The 23994-nt window shown below is 35.4% G+C and overlaps 1 protein-coding gene across 12 annotated transcripts in view; it reads left to right on the forward strand.

Annotated features, from left to right (window-relative positions):
• LOC124078218 (multiple epidermal growth factor-like domains protein 6) overlaps window positions 1-23994 on the forward strand; it is a 623764-nt gene that overhangs the window by 584585 nt on the left and 15185 nt on the right. For all 12 annotated transcript variants that reach the window (XM_058572254.1, XM_058572255.1, XM_058572251.1 and 9 more), the window contains 4 exons: window positions 6931-7062; window positions 11424-11552; window positions 13808-13933; window positions 22843-22971. In XM_058572254.1, the coding sequence (XP_058428237.1) occupies window positions 6931-7062; window positions 11424-11552; window positions 13808-13933; window positions 22843-22971 (516 nt within the window). The remainder of the gene's footprint in view (window positions 1-6930; window positions 7063-11423; window positions 11553-13807; window positions 13934-22842; window positions 22972-23994) is intronic.

Consider the following 23994-nt stretch of genomic DNA (forward strand, 5'->3'; position numbering starts at 1 on the left):
AAAATTCACTGAATTAGAATCTCTTAAAGGATCCCAGGCTATAGAGGTTAGCAAAAGGCTTTCCCATGATTCTGAGAAACTCTGACCTGAGCTCTATCTATTCTTGATGATTTCATGATATGTGAGGTTTGGAGCCTCTGTGATTTTATGACACAGTCTGACAGGCCCCCACCCTGATTGAGCTATAGAGACTCTCAGTCCCCTTCTGCCATTCTCCTTTAATAGGCTGTGAGAACCAGGAACATTGTTTCAAAAAACAATCAGATCAGTAGCTGACATCATAGGTCTTCCTGAAAGAGAGGAAAGAGATGCAGAACAGAGATAAGACCAAAATAATAATAATAATAATAATGCTAGATGCCTGCAAGTCATCCCAGCCAAGGCTATCCACAGCTTCAGCTTCTTGAACTTCAAGATGGACACAGTTATTCTGATGCCCTGACTCCCATATATTTATTCTCTGAATGAGGCACAAAGATCTGGTGAGCTAATGCATCAACCCATGAAAAATGAACAATTAAAACAATGAAGTTGTCAGTTCTTTTACCAGATTGCAAATAAATAACCTTCCTGTCAGACTGGCTGCTCTGCTGGACCATTAGTTTAATACAAAGACATTCTGAGGAACGGGTGGATGACAGCTGATCTATCACCCTGGTGGTTCCAGGCCTTTGATAAAGACCTGAGAAAAAGATGCTGTCATAAACCACAGAAGGTCAATCCCAATTTGTGAAAAGCAAAGTATTAGACAAAATTTGAATATACCTCTCTGTCTACCGTGAGAGTGTAAGCTATTTTATTTTAAAATTGGCAGGGTAAAGGGCACTTCTTTTAACCATCCAAAACACTATTCTTTCTGCCAATGCTTATTTAGCTTGTCAGGGACACTATGCTACTGGAGATAGTATGGAATTTGTAACTGCCACAGTAGAAGGACTGAGAACTTAGGGTTGCACAATGATCTTCTTGTTAGTCTGGACAGGGTCTTACTAAAGAAGTTACTGTATGTCGTGCCAAACAGCCATGATTGAACAAGCAAAAATTAATTAATTACATTTTCTTATAGGTATGGTTTCTATATGCCATTTTATAAAATGTTTGCCATGCAGAAATATTGCTCAAGGACAGTACAATAATTATATAAACCAATAGATCAGATAAATAAGAAAGAATTCTTTAAATACTCTAGTTGATATTTCATTTATCTTTAAATTTTATAGAAAAAGTAGATAATTACCTTTGAGAAGACACTTCTTATTCATCAGAAACAGAAAGTTAAATTAGAAAATGTTTCCTAATATCTAACTAGTTGAGGTGCAGAGTTTATAAGGTTGTCAGGATTAACCAACTTGTCTCTCTAATTCACTTTGTCTCAATTTGAATCTTAGTAAAGCTGGCTTCTCAATTTTTAATAAAAATCATAATCAAAAATAGCAAATTGTCTTCTTCCAAAATCTTTTGGGTACTATCTATATCCAGGTTAATCAATGGCCAAACTGATTTAAGTTATACTAAATTAAAGTAAATCACCATTTATTTTTATTGATGAGTATATTCACTGGTCAATTTAAAGAGTAAAATGTAGGTTTATATGTCTATGTGGAAGCCATCCATAGATTTTTGTGGTCACTTGGTTGCCCAAATGTTTCAACTAAGAAGAGGCTTCAGATACATTAGCTCAAACTGGGTTGACCAGTTCTTGCAATGGCTAATAAAATGTAAATGGGAATTTTTATTATTATTATTATTATTATTATTATTATTATTATTACTATTATTATTACCAGGGGCATTTAATCACAAAGTAATATCTCCAGCCTTTTGTGATCCTCTTGCCTCAGCCCCCTGAGCTGCTGGGATTATTATAGGTGTGCACCAGCACACCCAAAGAAAAAATTTTAATGTAAAATTTTCAGACTGATTTTCCTATCTAGTGAGTTAAAACACTAGATGTCTTCAAGGCTAAATAATATTAACATTAATCTTATTTCCTAAGAGCAGCCCTGGGAAAGAGGAATCTCAGAGCTCATCTTGAGAACACCTGGTATTCTTCCTCAGTATACCACTTATTGGCTTTGTCATTTGGTCACATGGTTTAATGTCAGTTTATCTTATTAGGTGTACAATAATGCTGGCTTAAGGGAGACCTATATAGAAAGTAAATGCTGTTCTGAAGATAGTTGGGAGCCCTAAAATATTTTTTAAATGGCACAACAATGTTATTATCTTTTTATATAATATATCTAATATATAAATATATAATAACATTACATATATATATATTTTTTTTTTTTTGATGTACAGTTCTTCTTCCTGGGTCTGTTTTTACATATCTTGGGAATCCCAAGTCAATTCCAAAGATTTTTCCTGAATCCTGATCTTCTCTGAAGATTCTCATCATTTTTTTAATCTTAATTTTTTTGTAGTTGTAGATGGACAGAATGCTTTTATTTATTTTATTTTATTTTTAATACTTAATTGATTTTATTTTTTAAATTAATGACAGTGGAATGCATTACAATTCTTATTACACATATAGAACACAATTTCATATCTCTTTTTGTATATAAAGTATGTTCACACCAATTTATGTCTTCATACATGTACTTTGTATAATGATGTCCCTCACATTCCACCAACATTGCTAACCCCCTGCCCCTTCCCATCCCCTCCCACCCCTCTGCCTTATATAGAGTTGCTCTATTCCTCCCATGCTCCCCTCCCTACCCCATTATGGGTCAGTCACCTTATATCAGAGAAAACATTCGGCATTTGTTTTGGGGGGATTGGCTAACTTCACTTAGCATTATTTTCTCTGCAGTGCTAAGGATTGAACCCAGTGCCTTACATATGCTAGGCAAGCACTCTGTCACTGAGCTATATAGCTCCAGCCCCCAAGTCATTTTCAATGTGACATTGTATTAAAACTCCTATTTTGGATCCATAAATAGAATTACTTTTAAAATAATTGACAATAGTTTTTCCACATAAATTTTAATCTAATATAGTTGAATATGAGATTTGTATTCATTTTTATAAAGAGTTATATATCAGGTTACTATGCAGAACATGACCCTGTATGATAACATAGCCTCTATGGAATAAACCAGAAGTTAATTGAAATTATTCAGAGCACAGAAGTTGCAGTAGGCTGAATAATGGCCCCCAAAATACCCATGTCCTAATTCCTGAAGCATGACTTTACATGGTGAAAGGATTTTGTTGACGTGATTAAGTCAAGCATCTTGAGATGGGAGATGTTTTCTGGTTATCTGGGTGGGCTTAATGTCATCACAAAAGTTCTTACAAATAAAGCAGAGAAGTAAGAACCTAAGCTGGTTGAAGATGGAAGGAGGTGCCACAAGCCAAGAAATGCAGGTGGCTTCTAGAAACCTGATAAAGCAAAGAGGGGGCTGAGGTTGTAGCTCAGCGGTAGAGTGCTTGCCTCACACTAGCGAGGCCATGGGTTCGATCCTCAGCACCACATAAAAATAAATAAATCAGAAACTTGATAAAATAAAGAAGTAGATTTCTATTTAAATCTCTAAAAGAACAAAGCCCTGCCAGCAGCTGGATTTTAGAATTCTGGCCTTCAGAACAGTGACAAATGATTTTGTGTTGTTTTAAGTCACTAATTTATAATGCAAACTTGTTACAGCAGCCATGGGCTATGCAAAGTTGATGAGAGCATGATCATTGTCGCTCATACATATACTCTTGCCCATGCTCTCGCAGATGACCAGCATTTTCCCTCTGAAATTTCTTCTCCTCCCTACTCTTTCCTCCCACTCTACTTCTCCCTACACACCCACTCTCTAATGTTTCAGCTCTCAGTTAAGTCTTGCTCTCCTCAGAGAGCATATCTGCAAACAAACACCCATCTCTCACCTGGTGTCTAAATTGGGGTCCCTGGTATTATTCCCCTCATAGCACCCTGTACTCTTTTAATACGTTTAAATTAGATATTTGATTGAATAACTATTTGATTGTTTTTGTTTCCCAGTATTGTGAGCTTGATGTGTACAAAAATCATGTCTGACTTTGCTCAGTATTTAGAACCTGGCTCATAGGGTTATTCAGGAAGTAATTCTTGACTGAAAGAAATTCTGAAGATTCCAGAATTCTGCAGGTTTTGAAAGATGGACCTAAATCACACACTGCAGTGAAGTACATCTGGAAGCATAAGAAAATAAACTAACAAGAGGAATTGCTTTTGTTCCTTTTGACCTTCTCTTGCCAATAACAGAGGCTACCGGGCTTTGCATTCATTCACTCGATTTCCCCTGAATCTTTAGTTGGTCACATTTTTTAGCCAAGTGACAATTGATAATGTATTTCCGAGTGACTGTATAATCTAAGAAATGCTATAGTATTTCTCAAAACTTCTTTTTGCATAACATTTAGAATGCTTTTTTTCTTGCTTTCATTTCTTTATTTCCATTTTCATTTTATTACTTTGCAGTACAAATTGTGAATTCCTTTAATGAGGTTTAAACATCCACTGGAGAACTGACCGTAAGAGCACTGAGAGGTCAACTTTTCATGAGCAAATTATTTATATCTTCTAAAATTTGATTTCTCCAGAGTTCAATAGTCCAAGCTTAAAATGTCTCTGGGGTTCTCCAAAGATAGAAAAGTAGCCAACAGTTGTGAATGGTTTCATAAAGCCCCCCAAAAGTGAGAAATTAATGAGAATGTGGAAAAGTTTGATTTATATGTGTAACAGAAACTTCATATCTAGTGATTTCATTGTTTGTTTTTAAGAAATAATTTTCTCTGAATAGCAGATACATGGAAAGATGGTCTTTAAATGCTAGACAAAGTTTCTGCATAATTATGCAGAGTTATTCTGTGGTTTGTCTACATGGAGCACCTTTTTTGGACAGTTGATTCTGATTTTAAATGTGTTTTAGTAGAGAGGGAATACATGTTGCCTAGGCACTAAGAGTTATATGTTTCTATATGTTACTGTGTCCTCTGTGTTACTAATAACAATCTGTGAGATAGATTCCATTAATCTCATTATGTGGAAAACATAATTGAAAGTCTTAGAGTTTAACTAACTTCTTCAAATCCAGAGATAAGGTCAATGGTAGCATAGGGTCACCTGACCTTGGACCACACCTCCTTCACTGGATACTTTCAGACCTGTACATTTTTTTTTTTATAGCTCTCTCATAGCACAGCAGCCCAAATGTCACTTCCCTCAAAGCCCTATGCCAGATGGGGAATGGGTATGAAGATCAGGACACTGCAAATTATTACACAAACCCTATCGTGCTCAGCCTAGCCACTTGGATTTCTCAGTGCAACTAATCTTTTTGGAGGACTCTTTTGTGGGATTATTTGCTGTGGGGAGAAGAAGCTTTTGCTCATGCAATCCCTGTGACCAAAATGGTTCTTCCCAATGATGGGAACAATTTTTGGTAATTTCAGCTCTGGGGTTCTAAAGCTTTCAGAAGTCTCTAATGACACACATTTTGACAGTTTTGATTGTTGGTCAGCATTTCCTGCTAGAAACCTCCCATTAAGCAGTTCCTTCCCTCATGTGCTTCCTGATAGGAGCTGAACGGAGCAAGGACATCCTAGATCTACTCCTGTCACCCCCTAGATACCATCATCATTGGTAGTTCTTATTCAGTCGCTTATCAACCTGTTAAATAAGCTTTTTAGACAGGAAATACAGATGTACTTCTCATTGTATGTGGAAAATTCAGGATGAAATGTGTCTTTGATAGATATTTGAACAATCATTGGCTTCTAGATAAAAGAATGTCCAGACCAACAGCAGAGCACATAAATGGCTGTTCAGATGCTGAATCAGATCCCATTTATTGGTCTCACATTTGTGAATTTCCCAGTCAAAAATCAAAGGAAAAATCCTCTAGTGAATATTTTGGGTTTTTTTTTTTGTGTGTGTGTGTGTGTGTGTTTTGTGTGTATACATGTGTGTTTGGTGGTTGTTGTTACTCACCCTGAGTTTTATCAGTCTTTGATGTTAGTACTGAGCAAGCAACCACTGGCCCATAGTTAGAAATTCTATCCTTGCTATCATTGTTACTTAAAGAAAGCTGGAAGATGACATATTCTTAAGAAAAGTGGATGCTAAGAAAACAAGGTACAGTATGGACTTATAGTAACCACAAACAAAAATGTGGAGGGAGAGAATAACACAACCGAAAATTTCTCCAGCACAGGTCTTTCAAAACAGTTTAATTCTTTCTTATACTCCTGATGCCAGATCTTTCAGTAGTAAATAGAAAGGTTGGTCCAGAAATTATTATTATTCAATTTTAGACATGCAGAACCTCATGACCAACTTAACTTGTCCACTTTTTCCATCTGAATGTTCCTGTGAAACAACCATGAAACTCAAAATGTCTACTTGACTCCATTTTATAAGATGAAATATACCCAGAAAACCTTTTTATTTTCTCCAAAAAAAGGCATTATTTTATTTAAAAGTTGGAGGGAAAGCTTTTACTGTTTGGTTTGTAAAAAAGAAACAGCAGAACAGAGCAGAGTGGCTGACAAGTGACATAAATATAGTACATGCTAATGTACAGAGAGAAACAACCTTGAGAGTTTAAAACAGCTGTACCAGAAAAAAATATCTTTATCCAGATATTCGGTCCCTCATGAATTATACTATTATTTTAGTTGATTTTACCTGACATCACCCTATGATTTTTTTCAGTGACAAGAAAATTGCAGCTGGCCCTTGACAGTGGGTCACAAATTGACTGAACAAAACAAAATCAAACAGTGAAGTAATCCCCAAGTAAATTTAATGAAACCGAAATCCCGAAGGGCAGCACACTTCTGTAGGCAATGGTCTTATTTAATAAATTTTTCCCTGCTTTCACTTTTAGAGCTATATTTACACAGACAAATTTAATTCATTGGGTTTACATTTCCTCTTCCCCTTAGTTTGTCCACCAGGCACATACGGGAAGGACTGTAACCAGGTATGTCAGTGTTCAGCTGAGAATGAAGAGTGTCACCCAGTCACAGGGAGATGTACCTGTCTGCCTGGCTACCATGGAAACCACTGTCATCTCCGTAAGTGTGGGCTCTGCTTAGTTGTAATTTACTGAGGGGATACCAATAGGGTGGGTCACCACTCAGAATATGAAAAGGTAAAAGTTAATTCATCCCAAATTCCATGGGATCTCTTCCTTGAAGTTGAAAACCTATATTTTCTTGTGCAAATCATTCCTTTGTTTGCCTTTTCTATTCAAAATATACCCTAGTTCTTCACAAATATCCAAGAAGAAAAGAAGGAGATAAAGAAAAGAAAGTATGAACTTATTATTATTATAAATCAACATGTGGTAAATGACAATGTAGTTAAAGTGATTCATATAGTAAGTTAGTTCCAGGGCCTGCTTAGGAACAATTGAATCAAATTCTTATTCTGGTATGTAAATGATAACTTGCTTAGATGACAAAATGCCAGTTGGCTCCCTGTTGTGTAATAAAAAAGAATAGTCCCTAGACCAAGACCTTAATATTGACTTGTTAGGATATTTTAACATTGAAAATGGTTGCTGAGAAATGTACAAGAAAAAAAAATATCCCAAGGAGCATATAAAAATGTTCAGGCAGCTACTTAATTTTTAAGCTTGTAATTATTTATAATGTACTTTTTATTGGTTTAAGAATAGAATGATTTGGCCTCAGTTTCATTCCACCCCCCCACCCCCACTTGGCTCTGACTACTGTCTTTCTTCCCTAGTCCTTCCCATAGCAGATTCCTCGGCTCTCCTTTCCTAATTCTACAAGAATCCAACTGATTTGGGGATTTATTTCCCCCCAAATATCACTTAAGCATAAACTCATGATCAAGCTATTTAATTTTCTACAAGCCATAGAACATATATATTTTGAATGTCACTTCTTGATTTTTCCTAACTGTAAACATTACCGGCTAAAAACACAATTAAACACCCACGAAAATGTTTTCAATTAATATCTTGTTGGAGGCCCAGAACTATTACAGTTATTAAAACTTAAGCTGAAGAACTTAAATATAAAATTAATCAATCTCTATGAGTTTTCTATTATGGCAAATTTCAAACACCCTTCTGCTAGAAAAAAGGAAGATGCCTATCTTGAGAAATTTTCCTTCGTGATATCCAGGATATCATCTTTCTCTTCATAAAAATAAGATCAGTTTGCATACACCCAGGTTATGCTTTCATTCAGAAGGGGAGCTAGCCCAGGATAAAGGAGGGTGGCTTCACCTTGCGACAGGAGGCTGGCTGGGTCAGGGAACCGCTCCCCTGCCTGGTGGAATGGGCTGAGTTCCAAGCAACACGTGGTGAGTGTGGCTGCGAGGGTTCCTTGGCAACATCCACTATAATTACAGGACTATGAAAAAAGATTCAAGAAAATATCCATAGAAGGTGTAGCTGGCTCCTAAGCAAAAGTTGCCGCAGCCAAGAACAACTGGGCTTTCATGTTCTCAGGTTCAGAGTAGAGAATTAAAATTTTCTCTCGGCAGAGGTCAGAGGAAGCAGGGAAACTTGCAGTAAGAATCTCACCACTTCTTAATTCACATAGGCAGGTCAGTCCCAGCATGTGGATAACAGGTAGGAAAAACACAGTAACTGTCCAGTAGAGGCAAACTCACCCTATTATGTTTTTTTATGACCCATGAGAGGTCTTAAAGTAGCACAGACCCTGAAAACCTTTTATTTCTGCAACTTGCTGTACATGCTGTTTATATCTACTCTTCCCAAGAAAAGTTAAGGGGTCCCCTATAACCATAGTCAGTTCTTTTGAAAGTATTCAGAACAGCCTCACACTTGGTATAGAATGCTTTGAGAAATATGGGCCACAAAATAGCCTACCAGGGCCAAGAGGAAGAAATCAAGTCATTCATGGATGCTTGGCTGTAATGTTGTTGTTCATAGCAATAAATATTCAGCAATATCACATGTTAGTATCTCTTTTTAATAATAAAGCAATACTGTGTAACAATGGCTAATGTGAATTACCTGGTCAAATACTAGGAAAACAGGCTGTGGAAAGCTGATGCATGCTTTTTACTTACTTGGGAGCTATGTCTCAGGATTTGGTAATAGTCTTGTTTGTTCTAGGTTTCTAACGAAACTACCAAATTCCATTCACAGCAACAGAGCATACAGTAACAGCGAGACTTGCCATTCATGCTAAGCAACTTAATCTTTAATATTTAAACAAATTAGAACTGTAAATGTGAATCCAAGCTCCTTCTTGGAATGAAGAAGCGAGAGAAGGGGATTGTGCAAGGATGGGGTAAAAAAAATCACTTTGTAATGGAAAATAACTAAATACCCTTTGCCAGGGAGACAAGATTTCCAGGGAGAAATAATTGTAAAAGATCAAGCAAAGGCCAAGTAATGATCAAAATGGAACATTAGGAGATGAGGGAGGAGGACTGACTTTTACTCAGAAAAGCCAAATGAAATCATTATGTCCTGGGTGTGTTTCCTTGTTAAATACAGTGAACATTTGAGCAAAGCCTGTTTGCATGATTCCAGAAATTCAACTTTCACAAAATAGAGAATTGAATGGGAAAGTAGAATTATCAATAAAATAATTATTCTTGAAAAAAGTTTAGACTGCTTTTATAAATATAAATATATTGATATAAATTTAATGAGTTGGGGGACTAAGAGGTTAGCACATACACTATCTTTGAAAGATGGCATTCTCATTAGTAGGCTAATTTCATCAAATCCAGTGTCCCAATTTTGAAAGGATAATTAAGTCGAAGTCCAGAAATGAGGTGGTTTTTTTTTTTGTTTTTTTGTTTTTTTGTATGATAAAGGAATACTTAGGGATGATGCTATCAAATGTAAAGCCACCATTAAGATAGTGTGCAGTTGGGTATATGCCAAAGGGAAATTATGTTTCCCAAGGAACTTCAACTTACGTGAAAATTATCTTCAAATTGAGACCATCACATGTATCAGCTGTTTGAATTCATCAAATATTTATATATAAGCCCTTCATTCCTTTCAACTGAGATACTGACTCTTTGTTACTCAGAATTATATCCTCAGTTCAACATTTCCTCAAATAAGAGCATCAGTTTCATTTCATAAAGATTGCTCTTTTCTTTACTTGCACAGAAATTCATGCCATCTTTCACTTCACAGTAATGTGACTCCAGAGTTTTCCATACTAATCAACAGTTGTTAATTCAGCCTCTTTTTTTAGAAGCAACATGTCAGCAATACACACCACAACTCCCGGCTTCCATCTCTCTATTTTCAGCTTGTGTGTCTTTTTTTCTAAAACCAAGTCACTGAATATTATTTTTCAGCATCATACATTTATTTGACTACATTAGTAACTTGATAAAAACTATAAACATTCACAGTACTAACCCAGCTGGATGTGCCAGAAGAATTTTTTGTCTTAGTGAATGGGAGAAGAGAAGAAGACACATTTTTAAATCATTAATTTTATAGTGAGTATTACACTCTATTAAGTTTTTATAAGGGCTGGTGATAAAGAACTACTTGGGAATACTAAAGGATGCTCTACACCAAAAAAAAAAAAAAAAAAAAAAAAAAAACGGTCAGTTAGCTTTGAGAAATGATATCCCTTGGAAAGAGAGTATGACAGGAGAGAATGCAGAGTGATTCCATCATTTTTCACAGAAGAGAAATAAAGAAACTTAACAGCTATGCCAGAGAAACAAACCTTGATCTGAACAATGTTGGGATATTGGGCTTCCCACTTCCATTCTAGAAGAATTCATTTTTTTAAACTAGAAGGAGAAGAGAAGGAAAACCGAGCCACTCTTTGAATCTATAAGCAAAATCTAAGACTCCAGGTAAGAACTATGAGTTTGTAGACAAGACATGGATGGAGATTATAAAAATGTGAATCTCAAAAGAAAAAAAAAACATTCTTTGAATGCTTAATTTTCTCTTATATAGGTATCCTGCTGGTAGAGCATACATCTATGGATATGAAAATAGACAATTGAAAACAACAGAAAATTAAAAGCATTCTTTATTTGGTATCTTAGGAATTCCTCCATTTATTAAAGAAGCCTAGATCATTCCAGAGAAGACAAACTATAACATTTAAACATTAAGCAAAATAATAAATTTATCTATCTAGGTTGGAAAGAAATACTCTTGTTTAGGAAAAGTCTCCCATTCTAAGCTTTCTTTAGAGGTAGATTTCCAAGGTAGCTCAAGTTAAGTCTAATGTTTTCTTAAGCAGCAACAGGTACTGATATCCATCTATCTCTACATATTCTCATATCCTCACATCCTTGAACCAGTAGCTTGAAATGATTGAAAATACCAAAGAACAATAATTGGAATGCTGAGTTAACCACATGTCTATGGGTACAAGTTTGAACACTGACTGTTTTAAGTTATACCACCACATATGGTTTTGGATTTCTTTAACAGGGTGCCCAAAAGGCACTTATGGCCCATATTGTCAAATGACATGCAAGTGCTTAAATGGCGGCAGCTGTGATACCATGATTGGCACCTGTAACTGCTCTCCTGGCTTCATCGGAGCAGACTGCAGCCAAAGTAAGTTACTCTTACCTATTATGGAATGGATATACTGATGGTTCCATGCTGGATACAGGTACCAAATATGCTAAAGCTAAGGTTTTTAAGGACTGCAGTTAGAAGAGTAAATGTTATAATTCACTTAATAATTTACTGCAGCAACAGCAAACACAAGCTGACTTAAATTCATGGTTGAGGAATACTCACGAAAGACTGGTTGAGAGCTAAAGTTGGTGAAAGTGACAAAAGAGATCCTTTTGGTCATAATCCCTCCCACTCCAGCCATGCTGGCCCCAAGTCAAGATTAGAAAATCTGTTTGCCAAGAACAGAGCAAACTGGCAGTTCCTGCATTCACAATGTCAACCTCATTGTCCAAGTCCCACCGTTTCATTTATCCTTAGCAATTTGCTAGCTCCAAAGTAAGCAAAAAGTAAACACCAAAAAGTAAATAGCACCACAAAACCCAAAGACCTTAGCTGCATATTACAAAAACTATTGACATAAAGTTTAAGGGACAGAAAGGTGAAGAACGTTTAAAAAGGTACAGGTTTGAACACACACACAGCAAATACATTTTATTGTTATCAGATCTTTCATTTTCTAAATATTTGGGTAGTTTTTTGCTTAACCCAAATAACTCTGGATGTACTTATCCCCTGTGACTCTGAGTCAGAAGGAGACCCTAGTGTTTGAAGTCAGTATCATGATGATCTTTTTTGGAACATAGAGGAGGCAACAAGAAGGAGCCCACGTAATGGGGTCAGTCCTGGCCTTATGGATTTGGGGGCCTGGAGCTTTTGATGAGGATGTTCATTTTGTGATCATTCATTGAGCTGTGCATGATGTTTTGGGGCTGTGTTCTGTTATCACATACCTCACAGTGAAAGGGCAAAAGTACCATTGGAAACTATCTTCAAAATAGAAAAGCTGCTTTATCATGCATGCACACCTCAACTTATGTGATGGGATTGTGAAGCTCCTTTATCCATGATCCTGTTTGGAAGCTGAGTTTGTGCATGGACAGAGGACTAAGTCATTCTGTGCTGAAGATACCCAAAATGTTTGTATTTCCCTGGCAGGTAGCTGTTCTGTCTGCTTTGTATAAAGGTAACTTCTCTGTTTGATTTTTCTTTCTGCTGTGCTGAGGACAAAAAACAAATAAGACAAAGTCTTGAATCCAGGTAGGGGACAATGGACACTTAATGGATACAGCCTCTGAGGTCTCCACTGCCAGCTCAGTTTTGAGTCAAAGCCATAAACATCTCCCAAGGAAGGTCCTGGCTGACTCCTTTGTGTTTGTTCTTCAGAGAATCAATGGACAAATAGGCTCATGCCAAAGCATTTTCAAAAACTGTGGTTTCCCTGAACATTAGGAACACATTGTCTTTAGAAAGCTGTGATCTCCTATAATCAGCACTTCCGTTTGCCTTAACTATGAAGACTTGAGCCAAATTTTCAACCCACTTCTCATGCAAGGTCAAGGATGGATGATGTTGGTTTCTGTTTATGTTGCTGCCATTTTTCCCCCTCCCTGGATTCTCACAGATAGTCATTTTTGCTTATGTATTAACTGCATTTTGGTAAGGATTGTAATGAATTTTTGGAATAAATCAAAATAAATAGTTAATTAGATTAATAGGTACAAATACATAAATCAGTATTTGAGAATGTAAACATGATGGGTCCTCTACTGATGTTTAGGATTGTAAACTAAGGTTCCATAATGGACTTTAAGAATAAACATAGTCAAGATTATTACAAATATAATATATATGCAATGCAAAAATATATACATATACACACACCCTAAGCCAGTGCCACATGGCAAAGTGAGACCGGATCCATGCTGTGAAGAGTTGGTGTTCCTTATTTATTATTTTGTTTTGTTTATTTTATTTTTTGCAGCATTGGGGATTGAACCCAGAGCCCTATACATGCTAGACAATTGCTTTACCACTGAACTACATCCCTAGCCTGGTATTCCAAATTTTTAAAAGTCATATGTAAGTTTTTGACAATAGATATTTGGTTCTCTGTTTCTAATTTCAACTAAAATAGCACTAAAGTAAGTGACATTTGAAGAGTTCCTCCTTCTGTTTTTTTCAAAGTAAACTTTTAGACTACAAACCAAACTGAAAACTAGACAGTAGATCCCATTTGACAAGAGAAATGGCCATGTATTTAAACATTTTTTTAAAATCTCAACTGGCAAGATATTTATAAGAAAAGTGTGGTTTTGTTTTGTCCGATTTTGTCTTGCTTTTTCCTGCAGCTTGTCCTGAAGATCACTATGGTCAGGATTGTGTCCAAAGGTGTTCCTGTGGTGCAGGACAGTGTGACCCAGTGACTGGAGGGTGCCAGTGTCCCCCTGGACAAATGGGAGTCACGTGTCAGCAAGGTAACAATGACTGCAGAGTTACCTTGTCCATCCAAGCACTAAGCCAAACCATTAAAGCAGATTTGGTGCCAAGGAATATAATTACATGGGCATTGTTTACAACACTTTCTTCTCTAAATGCTGCTTTAATAACATGAAGGTTCACACTCCTGTAGCACTATTTAGGAAACAGTCCAAAATAAGGTTTAAAAAAATAGAAAACAGAAACAAAGAATAATTTATGAATTTTCTTGACTGGAGGGAATGTTTAAGTAACTGTGGCTAATTTTGTAAAATTGCTAAAAATTTTGTGTTGGAGATGTCAAATAATGGGAACTGAAGAAGTGCATATCCTCTTCAACCCTCAGAAGCCAACTGAGGGTAAGAAAAACAGGAGACACAAAGAAAAACATGATTTTTGTTGAAAACTACAAAACTTTCTTGTTATAAATTATAATGTTGATTGTTATCATAATAATCATAACAATAGAAGAAGTATCAAATTCAGTTCAATGAGTACAGGTAGAGAGGATACTGGGCCCCTCCAATCTTAGGTGGGGATAGCAAAGCGGCTATTTCTCCTGGGCACACACAGGTGGGCAGAACTAATGACCCCTCGTTGAAAAACAAGGACTCGGTGAATAGGTGTGTCACAGGAGATAGCATAGGGTGAAGGAAAATGGGAGAAAAGCACAGGAAATATACAGACATATCATGTTTTCTACACTGTATTATGACAAGAACATAAGCAGCCATGTGGGTGACTAGCAGCCTTGTAGCTAAAGGAAGGCTAACTGTACGTATACATACCCATGCCTACACACATACACATACACAAACCCACATGCATCCTCAGATACACACTTGCACAAGCATACACATATACACAAACATATACACATGCATACATACATACACATATACATCTACACATGTATGTGTACACACACACACACACACACATACACACACACACAAATTCTGTAACTTCTATTATACGGAGCTTTATTCTAACCAAATGGCTGAAGTCAGTTTCCTAGCCCGGGAGCCACACTTTTAAAACTGGTGCATTAAAAACATGAAGCTGGTGAATAAAACATTCCCCTCATTTTAGAAACAAAAAAGATGAAACCATTCAAAGTTTTGCTTGCATTTTTTAGTGCAAATTTTGTAAGAAGGACAAAGGAGAAAAGGGATGGAAAAACGAAAAGCTGATGAAACTAGATCAGAAAGATTTTGCTATGGAACTCATGAAGGTATTACCCAGAATCACTTCCAAGAATTCAAAGGACATAATGAAAAAGAGTTCTCCATAAAAATGTGAGTGCAGTACAGAGATACAAGGGTCCATGGAATAAATGAAAAGACAACAAAAGGAAATGAAAAAGTAAGCTGGCAGAGCTCAGAGAAGAAGTAAAATTAATTTTAAACCTCACATGATACAAATGAAGGCCACATTAGAAGCAGGTAACAGGAGGACAGAATCTGCTGATGATACAACTAGGAACCCGGAGAGTATGCTGAAAATAAGGAAAGTGAAGTAATAGACTGGAAAAGAACAGAGATGATAAGTGGAAGAGGTAAACCTTCAAATATAATTTTCAAGATTTTTTTTCTCTGAAATAAAAGATCTGATGCTACCTATTATTATATTTCTGGGAAATAATAGTTATGATTGGTGGCAGGCCAGGGGCAACTCTGTTGAGGATATAAAGGAACATATAAGATCACTTAAAAATGGGTAAAATCAGCCTGGCTTTATAACTCACAGCAGTATTCATTGCTAGCATGTGATTAATCAATGCCTATTCAGTTCTTGGAAAAAATGTAAATCAAGTATTTTATTCACAGTTAAAATCGTTACTCAAATATAACATGGTGGCAAATAAACAACTTTAAAAAAAATAAAAAGTTGTTGGAAATCTAACAGCCTTAAAATATTTTTGTGAAAACAATTGAAAGGTAAATTTGAGCAATGAAATAATAAATGGAAAATCTCTGTAGTTAAAAGACTGCATTTTAATTAGGGCCAAGTTTAAAACAACGGTTGGAATATGACTAAGTGACAGAAGGTAAGTATTATAAATTCTAACAGTGCAGAATTTTAACATAACTTTAACAAGCTTTTATAAACAGGAAAAACAGAGAAGGTGAAGGAGTACAAGGATCTTTTTTCTTCACTCAAGGTTTTCAAGTAGGGGAGGACCAGTATGTATCAGATGTTACTTCAATAAGTATGTTTATATGTATAAATTCTAGAATTTAGAATGCTGTAATTGAGAATTTAAGAACAAAAATATAGCCAACTCAAATCAGATCGAGGAGAGAAATGAGAAAAATTAGGTGAAAACAGAACCATATTAATCCCCTTGCAATTCATACTGTGTAGTCAAGGTGTAATAAATAAGAAATTCACTATATTACATAATATTATATGCACAGTCTAAAGAAAATCCTCCAGATTATATAAAATTATATAAGACTTTCACTTAGATAATAATAGAATACACATACTTTTCCCTGTTTTCCCTCTGAACACAGTTAAAATTCTAGACCATATGTACAAAACAAACATGAAAATCACCATAATGTGGAAAAAAAGAGGCAGACTGGCTAGCGACCTCATATACCTAAAGAACAACATGATGGCAAGATTTCTGGCCTTTCTTTTTGTCTTTTGTATCCTGGAATGAGTGTCAGAGAAGCCTACAACTCAGAGAGATAATTTGTCCAGTTGAAGGACTAGGAATAGGGGCAGTTCAGCAAGACAGAAAACTTTTGGACAATAACTGGTCTTCTTCTGCAAACACTACAGAATAAAACGGCTTCCCTAATTATGATTCTATCAGTAAAGGCTGAATGAAGAGTGCACTTTCCTGAGCCTATCTGGATGTGAAAAGTGACCCTTCTCCTGCACTGGGGTAGTGGAATTGAGTTGGGACTTATAGCCTGCCCAGGTAGTAATGAGTCCCCCATCCTTGCTGTCAGTGTGGAGTATAGGGAATGAGAACCTGCACCGAACCAGGCAGTAAGGAGTCACCAGCCTTTCCCTCTGGGAGATCTAATGGAGGGGTAGGACTTCCATCACCACCAAGCAGCAAAGAGCCCATCCCATGCAGTATCAGAGCAGGTCCACTAGAGAGCCACATGGAAGCACCTCTGCCCGTCTCAGGGAGTTGGTGTCTACAGAGACCTAGTGAAGATTCTGAACTGGCCTAGGAGGAAAGAAGCAGATTTCCCACTTGAAAGCCAACTAGGAAACTTTGACTTTAACTCCTATTTGCTGAATCTTCTCTCTCTCTCTCTCTCTCTCTCTCTCTCTCTCTCTCTCTCTCTCTCTCTCTGCCAGTGCAATGTCATAGGAGGCTTTAAAAAGTGGAAGACTTAAATGAGATCTGTAGTCTCATTTCACAATATTCAAAATGTCCAGGTTTCAATAAAAATGATTCATCATACCAACAACAGACAAGGTCCACTTAACTGATAAAAGACAATAGATATCAGCCCTCAATGACTAAGATTAGACTTGTCTAACAAGTATTTTAAACCAGTCATCATAATATGATTCAATGAGCAACAACAAACATGATTAAAACCAATAAAAATATAAAAGACTCAGCAAAGAATAAGAAACATGAAGAAGAACCAAATAGAAATTTTGTAACTGGAAAATGCAATAACAAAAATTTAAATAGCTCGAGAGATGGATTAAGCAGGAGAATGAACAGGACACAACCACAAATTAGTGAACTTTAAGATATAACCATAGAAATTACCAAACTGAACAAGAGAGTGAAAAAAAAATAACAAACAACCCCCAAATAAATAAACAAATAGATAATGGAATCACAGAAGCCCTTGAGACTACAATAAAATATATAACATTTATGTCATAAGAAGAGAAGTGAGTTCTAGAAGAGAGGAGAAATGGAGAAGGCCAAACATATATTTGAAGGAAAAATGACTGAAAATGTCTCAAATATAACAAAAAAAGGTAAGTCTACAAAGTCAAGAAAATAAGTGATTGCCAAAAAGGTTAAACTCAAAGAAATCTTAAAAACACATTTTAACTTCTGAAAATTTAAAAAAAATATATCTGAAAAGCAGTGAAAGAGATAAGACCTCAGCTAAAGAGGACTCCGCACATCGAATGGCAGCAGAATTCTCATTAAAACCTTGGGGAGAGATGCAGCATTTCCCAAGTGCTGAGAGAAAAAAATCAAAAATCAAAAAACTTTGAATCCAGAGTCCTATATCCACTGAAAGCATCCTCCAAGAATAAAGGAGAAAAACATATCCTCAGAGGAAGGAAAATTACGTTTATTGCCAGTAGACTTAACTTAAAGAAATACCTAAAGGAAAATCTTGAAACTGAAAGAAATGAGGAAGAATATTAGGAAATTTAGACTGCAAAAAAAGTTAAGAATAAATTACAGATACATGAAATTTATTTTCCTTCTCTTTTCTAAAATATGCTTGACAAAGGAAGCAAAAATGTAGTTCTCAATGGATTTAGAAGAAAATTTTAAGATAATTGCATTATAAATGGGGAGGGTAAAGGCACATAAAGGATCTGAGGTTTCTACACTTCTTTCAAACTGGTAAAAATGTCACAGTGGAGCATGACAAGTCACACATGTATACTGTAACATCTACAGGAATCAGGAACAATCTATATGGAAAGATAAGCTGGAAAATGCTATAGATAAATCAGATTGCATTCAAAATGCTAAAGTAATTAAAAAGAAGTTGGAAAATGAAAAACATGGAACAAACTAAAAAGCAAAATGACAAACTTAAAATGTTAGCAATTACATTGAATATAAAAAATCATCTAAATATACCAATCAAAATATGTTCTGTCATTCGTGACAACATGGATAAACCCAGAGGACATTCGGTAAGCCAAGCACAGAAAAACAACACATAATCTAACTCCTAAGCTGAATCCAGAAAAATTCATCTTATATTGATGAATTTTATATTATATTGATTGTTAGAGGCTGGGTAGCTGAAACTGGAAGGAGGGAGCCCTGAGAGATATTTGTTGCAGGTACATAATTACAGGTAGAGAGGAGGAATGAATCTCAGGAGATTACTGTACAGCAAGGAAACTAAAGTGAATAAGCAAATGCAGTTCTTGAGCAGTGTAAACTGGGAATGTTATATGCTATTACCAAAAAATCTATGTGAGATGATAGATTTCTTAACCATTCTGCAATGTGTATGTACTTCAAAATGTCATATTCCACACAATAAAAACATACAATGTTACCTTTCAGTCTACCTATATATGCATAAATATAAGGAGAGAGAATATAACATACATATAGATTAGTTGGAAAAAGAATGGAAAACAATATACCATGTGATGAAGTAGACTTCAGAGCAGAGAAAAATTACCAGTGACAGAGGGCCATTTTATAAGGATGAATTCATTCCTTAAGAAGACACTGAACTCCTAAATGTGTCTGCTTCAAATATCACAGCCGCCAAATATACGAAGAAAAGTTTGATACTTCTAAAGGGAAAAACAGACAAATTCATTATTATAGTTGGAGATTTCAACACCCCTTTGTCAATAATTGATAGAACAGAAATTCAGCAAGGCTATAGAAAAATGCAATCAAAATGATCTAATCAACATGTATGGACAGCTCCATCCAATAATAAGAGAATACATATTTTATTTCAAGTGTCCATAGAACATATTCCAGTAATAACAAAACTTATGCTATTTCCAGGAAAAAAAACTGTACCACATCATTTAAAAATAACCTTCTTAAATACCTAGTAGATTTTTTAAAAAGAAGCAAATAAAATTGGTATTCCAGAAATTTAAAAACAACAATCATGAAATCTAGAACCCTTGGGGTAAAGCTAATTCAGTAATTAGAGGAAAATTTATCTTCTAGAATACTTTAGTATATAAGAAGTGATGAAAATAAAGAACAATAAAACAATAAAATAAAATGAAAATGAGAAATTACTGAAGTAAAAATAGGGAAAATATGACTTAGGTAAGAAGTTACATTAAGACCATTGACCACCAATCTAGATAAAAGTAAAGTTGGAAATCTTATATAACTTTGTTCTCCACATTACTTCCGGTTATATAAAGTACTTAAAGATAACTGACAAAAACCATGAGGGTACAAGAATTAACATAGGACTTTAAAAAGAAATTATGAGACCATATATAAAGCTGAGAAAAAAAATCTGAAACCATGAAAGAAAAAGAAATAACATTGTCTTTTGGGTTTAAGGGAAACCAAAAATGTCTTCAAAGTATAAAATATCCCCACCACACACACACACACACACACAAAATCAAAAGATAAACAAACTCTGAAAGAATAAAGACCAACAAAGGACTAACTTTCTTAATAAAGAAGTGTCATTATATGTAGATAAAAAAGGATCCACACGCTCAATAGAGCTTATCAAAAGCCTCTTTCTTAATGTGAGAAATTCAAACTTAAGTTCTATTTACATCCCATTGTCTTCCCCATCAGATTTTCATAGTATGCTACATTAACTAAACATTGAAATAGAGCCACATTGATAATACTTCTTAGTATTTATCTCTTTGTAGAGAAATTTGATAAAGTTAACGACGATTTAAAATGCAAATACTGTTTTATCCAAAGAACCTTCCGGTAATTTACTCTACCAATATAATGTTATATTTGAATAAACACATAATATATTCATTATGGCATTGTTTATACTAAAATTATTTTAAATAATCTACTTGTCCATCAATAGTGGAGTGAGGAATATAAATTCTGTGTGATGGAATAAATTCCAATGCACCTATTTTATTTATCTATTTTTTTAAAAACTGGTCAGTCCTATGCTAATTAGGAAAAATCTTGGGGGAATTTTATTTATCAAATAAAGCAAAATTTATGTTATTATTCATCTCTATTGACCTTTTGCTAAAAAAAAAGGTTAAAGAGGAAGATAGATACACCTACAAATACTTCATTAATGTGGAATACTTCTGAACCTATTCAGTCATCCTCCACTTAATTTGACAAATTTTTATTGAAGTCAATGCCTGTTTAAGCATACAGAACAATATGTGTAAAATAGACAATATTCTTGCAAATTGCTTCCTAAAGGGTAAGGAAGATAATAAACAATAAACATAATTAGGAAGTGAATTACATGTATTCTAGAGGGCATAAAATATGTGGTAAGATTACAAATGGAGACTGACTGGGGCCAGAGAGCATGGGGTGGACCAATGATTTCAATAGAGTGGACAGGGTAAGTCTCATTAAAAGAAGAGAAACTATGCTATGGAGAAAACCTGGTGGTGGTATTTAAGAAGAGAATCAGGGAGACTGGAATAGGGATAGAATGCTTTATCCCATAATATATATTATTATGTACTGTTTGAAAGAATTGTGCAATCACCTTAACTCTACAAGAGCCATGTTCTATTCACAATTCTGTCTAAATATTGTCCTGAGACTTAGGCCTGCAGAAACATTTCTAAGTCTTCACTTTTATCTTGGGATAGCACGGGTTAGAGGTAGTGGTAGTAGGAGTTCTATATTTTCACAGTTCCCTGGGTTCCACCAAAGCATTTCAAGGTTTAATTTGCCTTAAAGGCAAACGTTAACTTAGGGAAGTTAACTTAAAGGTGGTGAACTTAAGGTAGCCTATTACAATTGCAATGGAGATTCAACCATTCATCATACAACTATAACTGTTACCTAACAAAATCAAAACCCTTCTTTCATTTGGTTCTAAAGTTAAGTGCAGCTATTCAGTCAAATAAAGAAAAGTGTCATGCATATTGAATTCAAATACCTGCTCTGCTTTGTATTAACCAATGCCTCTGGGCAAGTTTAAAAAAAAAAAAAAAACCTGTCTAATGTTTTTCCTGCTAGCTGGAATTAAAAAAATAAAGAAATCTCTAATGTCTCTCCTGCTAGCTGGAATTGAAAGAATAGTTGATTAGAAGTCAGATGTTCTAAATTTGAGTCTTGATTCTTAATCTTACTGGCTGTCTCTGAGTTTCGATTTTCCCAAGAGTAAAATAAGAATACTGTTACCCACATCACAGGGATATTTGTGAGCATTAAATGAGATAATTCATGTGGAAAATATCATTATGTAAAAATACTATAAACTGGAGGTCATAAATGGCAGGCTCTTGGCCAAATCTGGCCACAAATGTGTTTGAATTGGCTGGCATAGTTTGACTTCCACCGTGCTGTAAAACTATTTTAATTAGTTGCCAACTTTCAAAGTTTGGATAATTTCATATAAAATATGGATTTTCAGTTTTCCTGAAAAAAAATCCTATTAGCTGGCAATATTGGGCCCATATTCCTCATGACAAAATCAACTAAATGTGAACATTATTCTCAGGCTAGGGGGCTCTACTCTCCCATTGGTAGCACTTCCCGTCGTTCAGGTGCTTCTCCTGCACATGAAGGAGAGTCTCAGTTTTCCTTATGTCTGGTCCTTGTCACTTACCTTTGTCTTAACTTCCCTTGGCAGTGCATTTTAGTTTGTGTTCTTCACTGCTCTCTGGTGAAATGCTCTTTTGATTTCAGTACACAAATGTTAAGGAGCAAACTGCTCATCTTTCTTCTTCAACAATTATGAGACTAACTATATAAAATACTCCCTCCTCTAATTGGGAATTATTGCTGATTATTCATTAGGATACCTGCAGTTCACAGTGTGCCAGGCACATAGTACAAGCTCAGTAAATATTTATGGGGTGAATGAAAAGTGAATGAATAACAATGATGTGCTTGTGAGCATACAGATAGATCTGGGGGATTCTTTAATGGTGTTATGCTTTTGCTGTCCAGATATGGCTACTTTATCTGGAGTAAAGAAAGATGTTTACTCATATGACACTTTCATTCAGTTTGACATTTTAAAAACTTTTTTTCCTGCAGGATGTCCCCAGACAAGATATGGCACAAATTGTGAATTAAACTGTAACTGTAAAAATGGTGGACTTTGTAATATCGTGGACGGAAGCTGTACCTGTGGTCTTGGGTGGACAGGAAATTATTGTGAAAAAGGCAAGTTGTTATAGTACCTTCTGTTTCCATATATATATATATATATGTGTGTGTGTGTGTGTGTGTATATACACACACACACACACACACACCCTTTAGCGTGTATCATCACTGGTTATAATAGAGGCCAGTGAAGAAACTGTTTTTCAATTAAGTGCATGCAAGTTTTTTAAGCATTTCCAATAAAAATAGGTATGTAAATATTGATTGTTATCTTGTTACTGGAATATCACATGAAAACTCTTAAACCTCTTAAGTAATCGAAATATTATTAATGTGCAAGAGCTCCTCTGAGACCAAAATTTCATTCTCTCTTCAGCCAGTTCTTAAGCTCAAAACCATTGTGTATATAAACTCATCCTCCTAACCTTCAATGTCTAGGCACAGAACTGGAGAACCTCAGTCATCACTGAGGCCTTGAGGCAGGCAGGCAGGGTGGAGGATGTGTGGCCTGAAAAAAACCAGTTCACATTAGTAGTAGACCCAGTGCTAGGAAGTGATAGTGACCTGCCAGAAGTCTCCAAACTTGACTTCATCAGGAAAAATGTAATCCTGTATTGTTATATATGCATTTAGTATAAATATTTTGATTTATCAATGACATTCTTGTACTTCTTGATACATTGTCTATCATATGTATATTATACAATATATAAAAGTTTTAATTAATAAAAATGGAAAAAGATTGGGCTGGGGTTGTGGCTCAGTGGTAGAGCTCTCGCTTTGCATTTTCGAGACCCTGGGTTCAACAGCACCACATTTAAAAAAAAAAATGTGAATGTATAAAATAAAGGTATTGTGTCCAACTACAACTAAAAAATAAATATTTTTTTAAATGGAAAAAGATAAATATTAATGGTTACTTTCTTCTTGAACCACAATTTATTATTTTGTTCATCACTGGAAAGCAGCTACTAACTACAGTTAGAACCAACTATTATAGAAGAAAATTTGTATTTTGGCAGAATACAGAACAATGGTTCTTGTTGTGAGACAGTGTGCTGGAGGCCTAAACTTAGGGGG

Source organism: Marmota monax, unplaced genomic scaffold (assembly GCF_021218885.2).
Source record: "Marmota monax isolate L192 unplaced genomic scaffold, Marmota_monax_Labrador192_F-V1.1 WCK01_AAM20220418_F8-fsc00110, whole genome shotgun sequence".
NCBI classification, from domain to species: Eukaryota; Metazoa; Chordata; class Mammalia; order Rodentia; family Sciuridae; genus Marmota; species Marmota monax.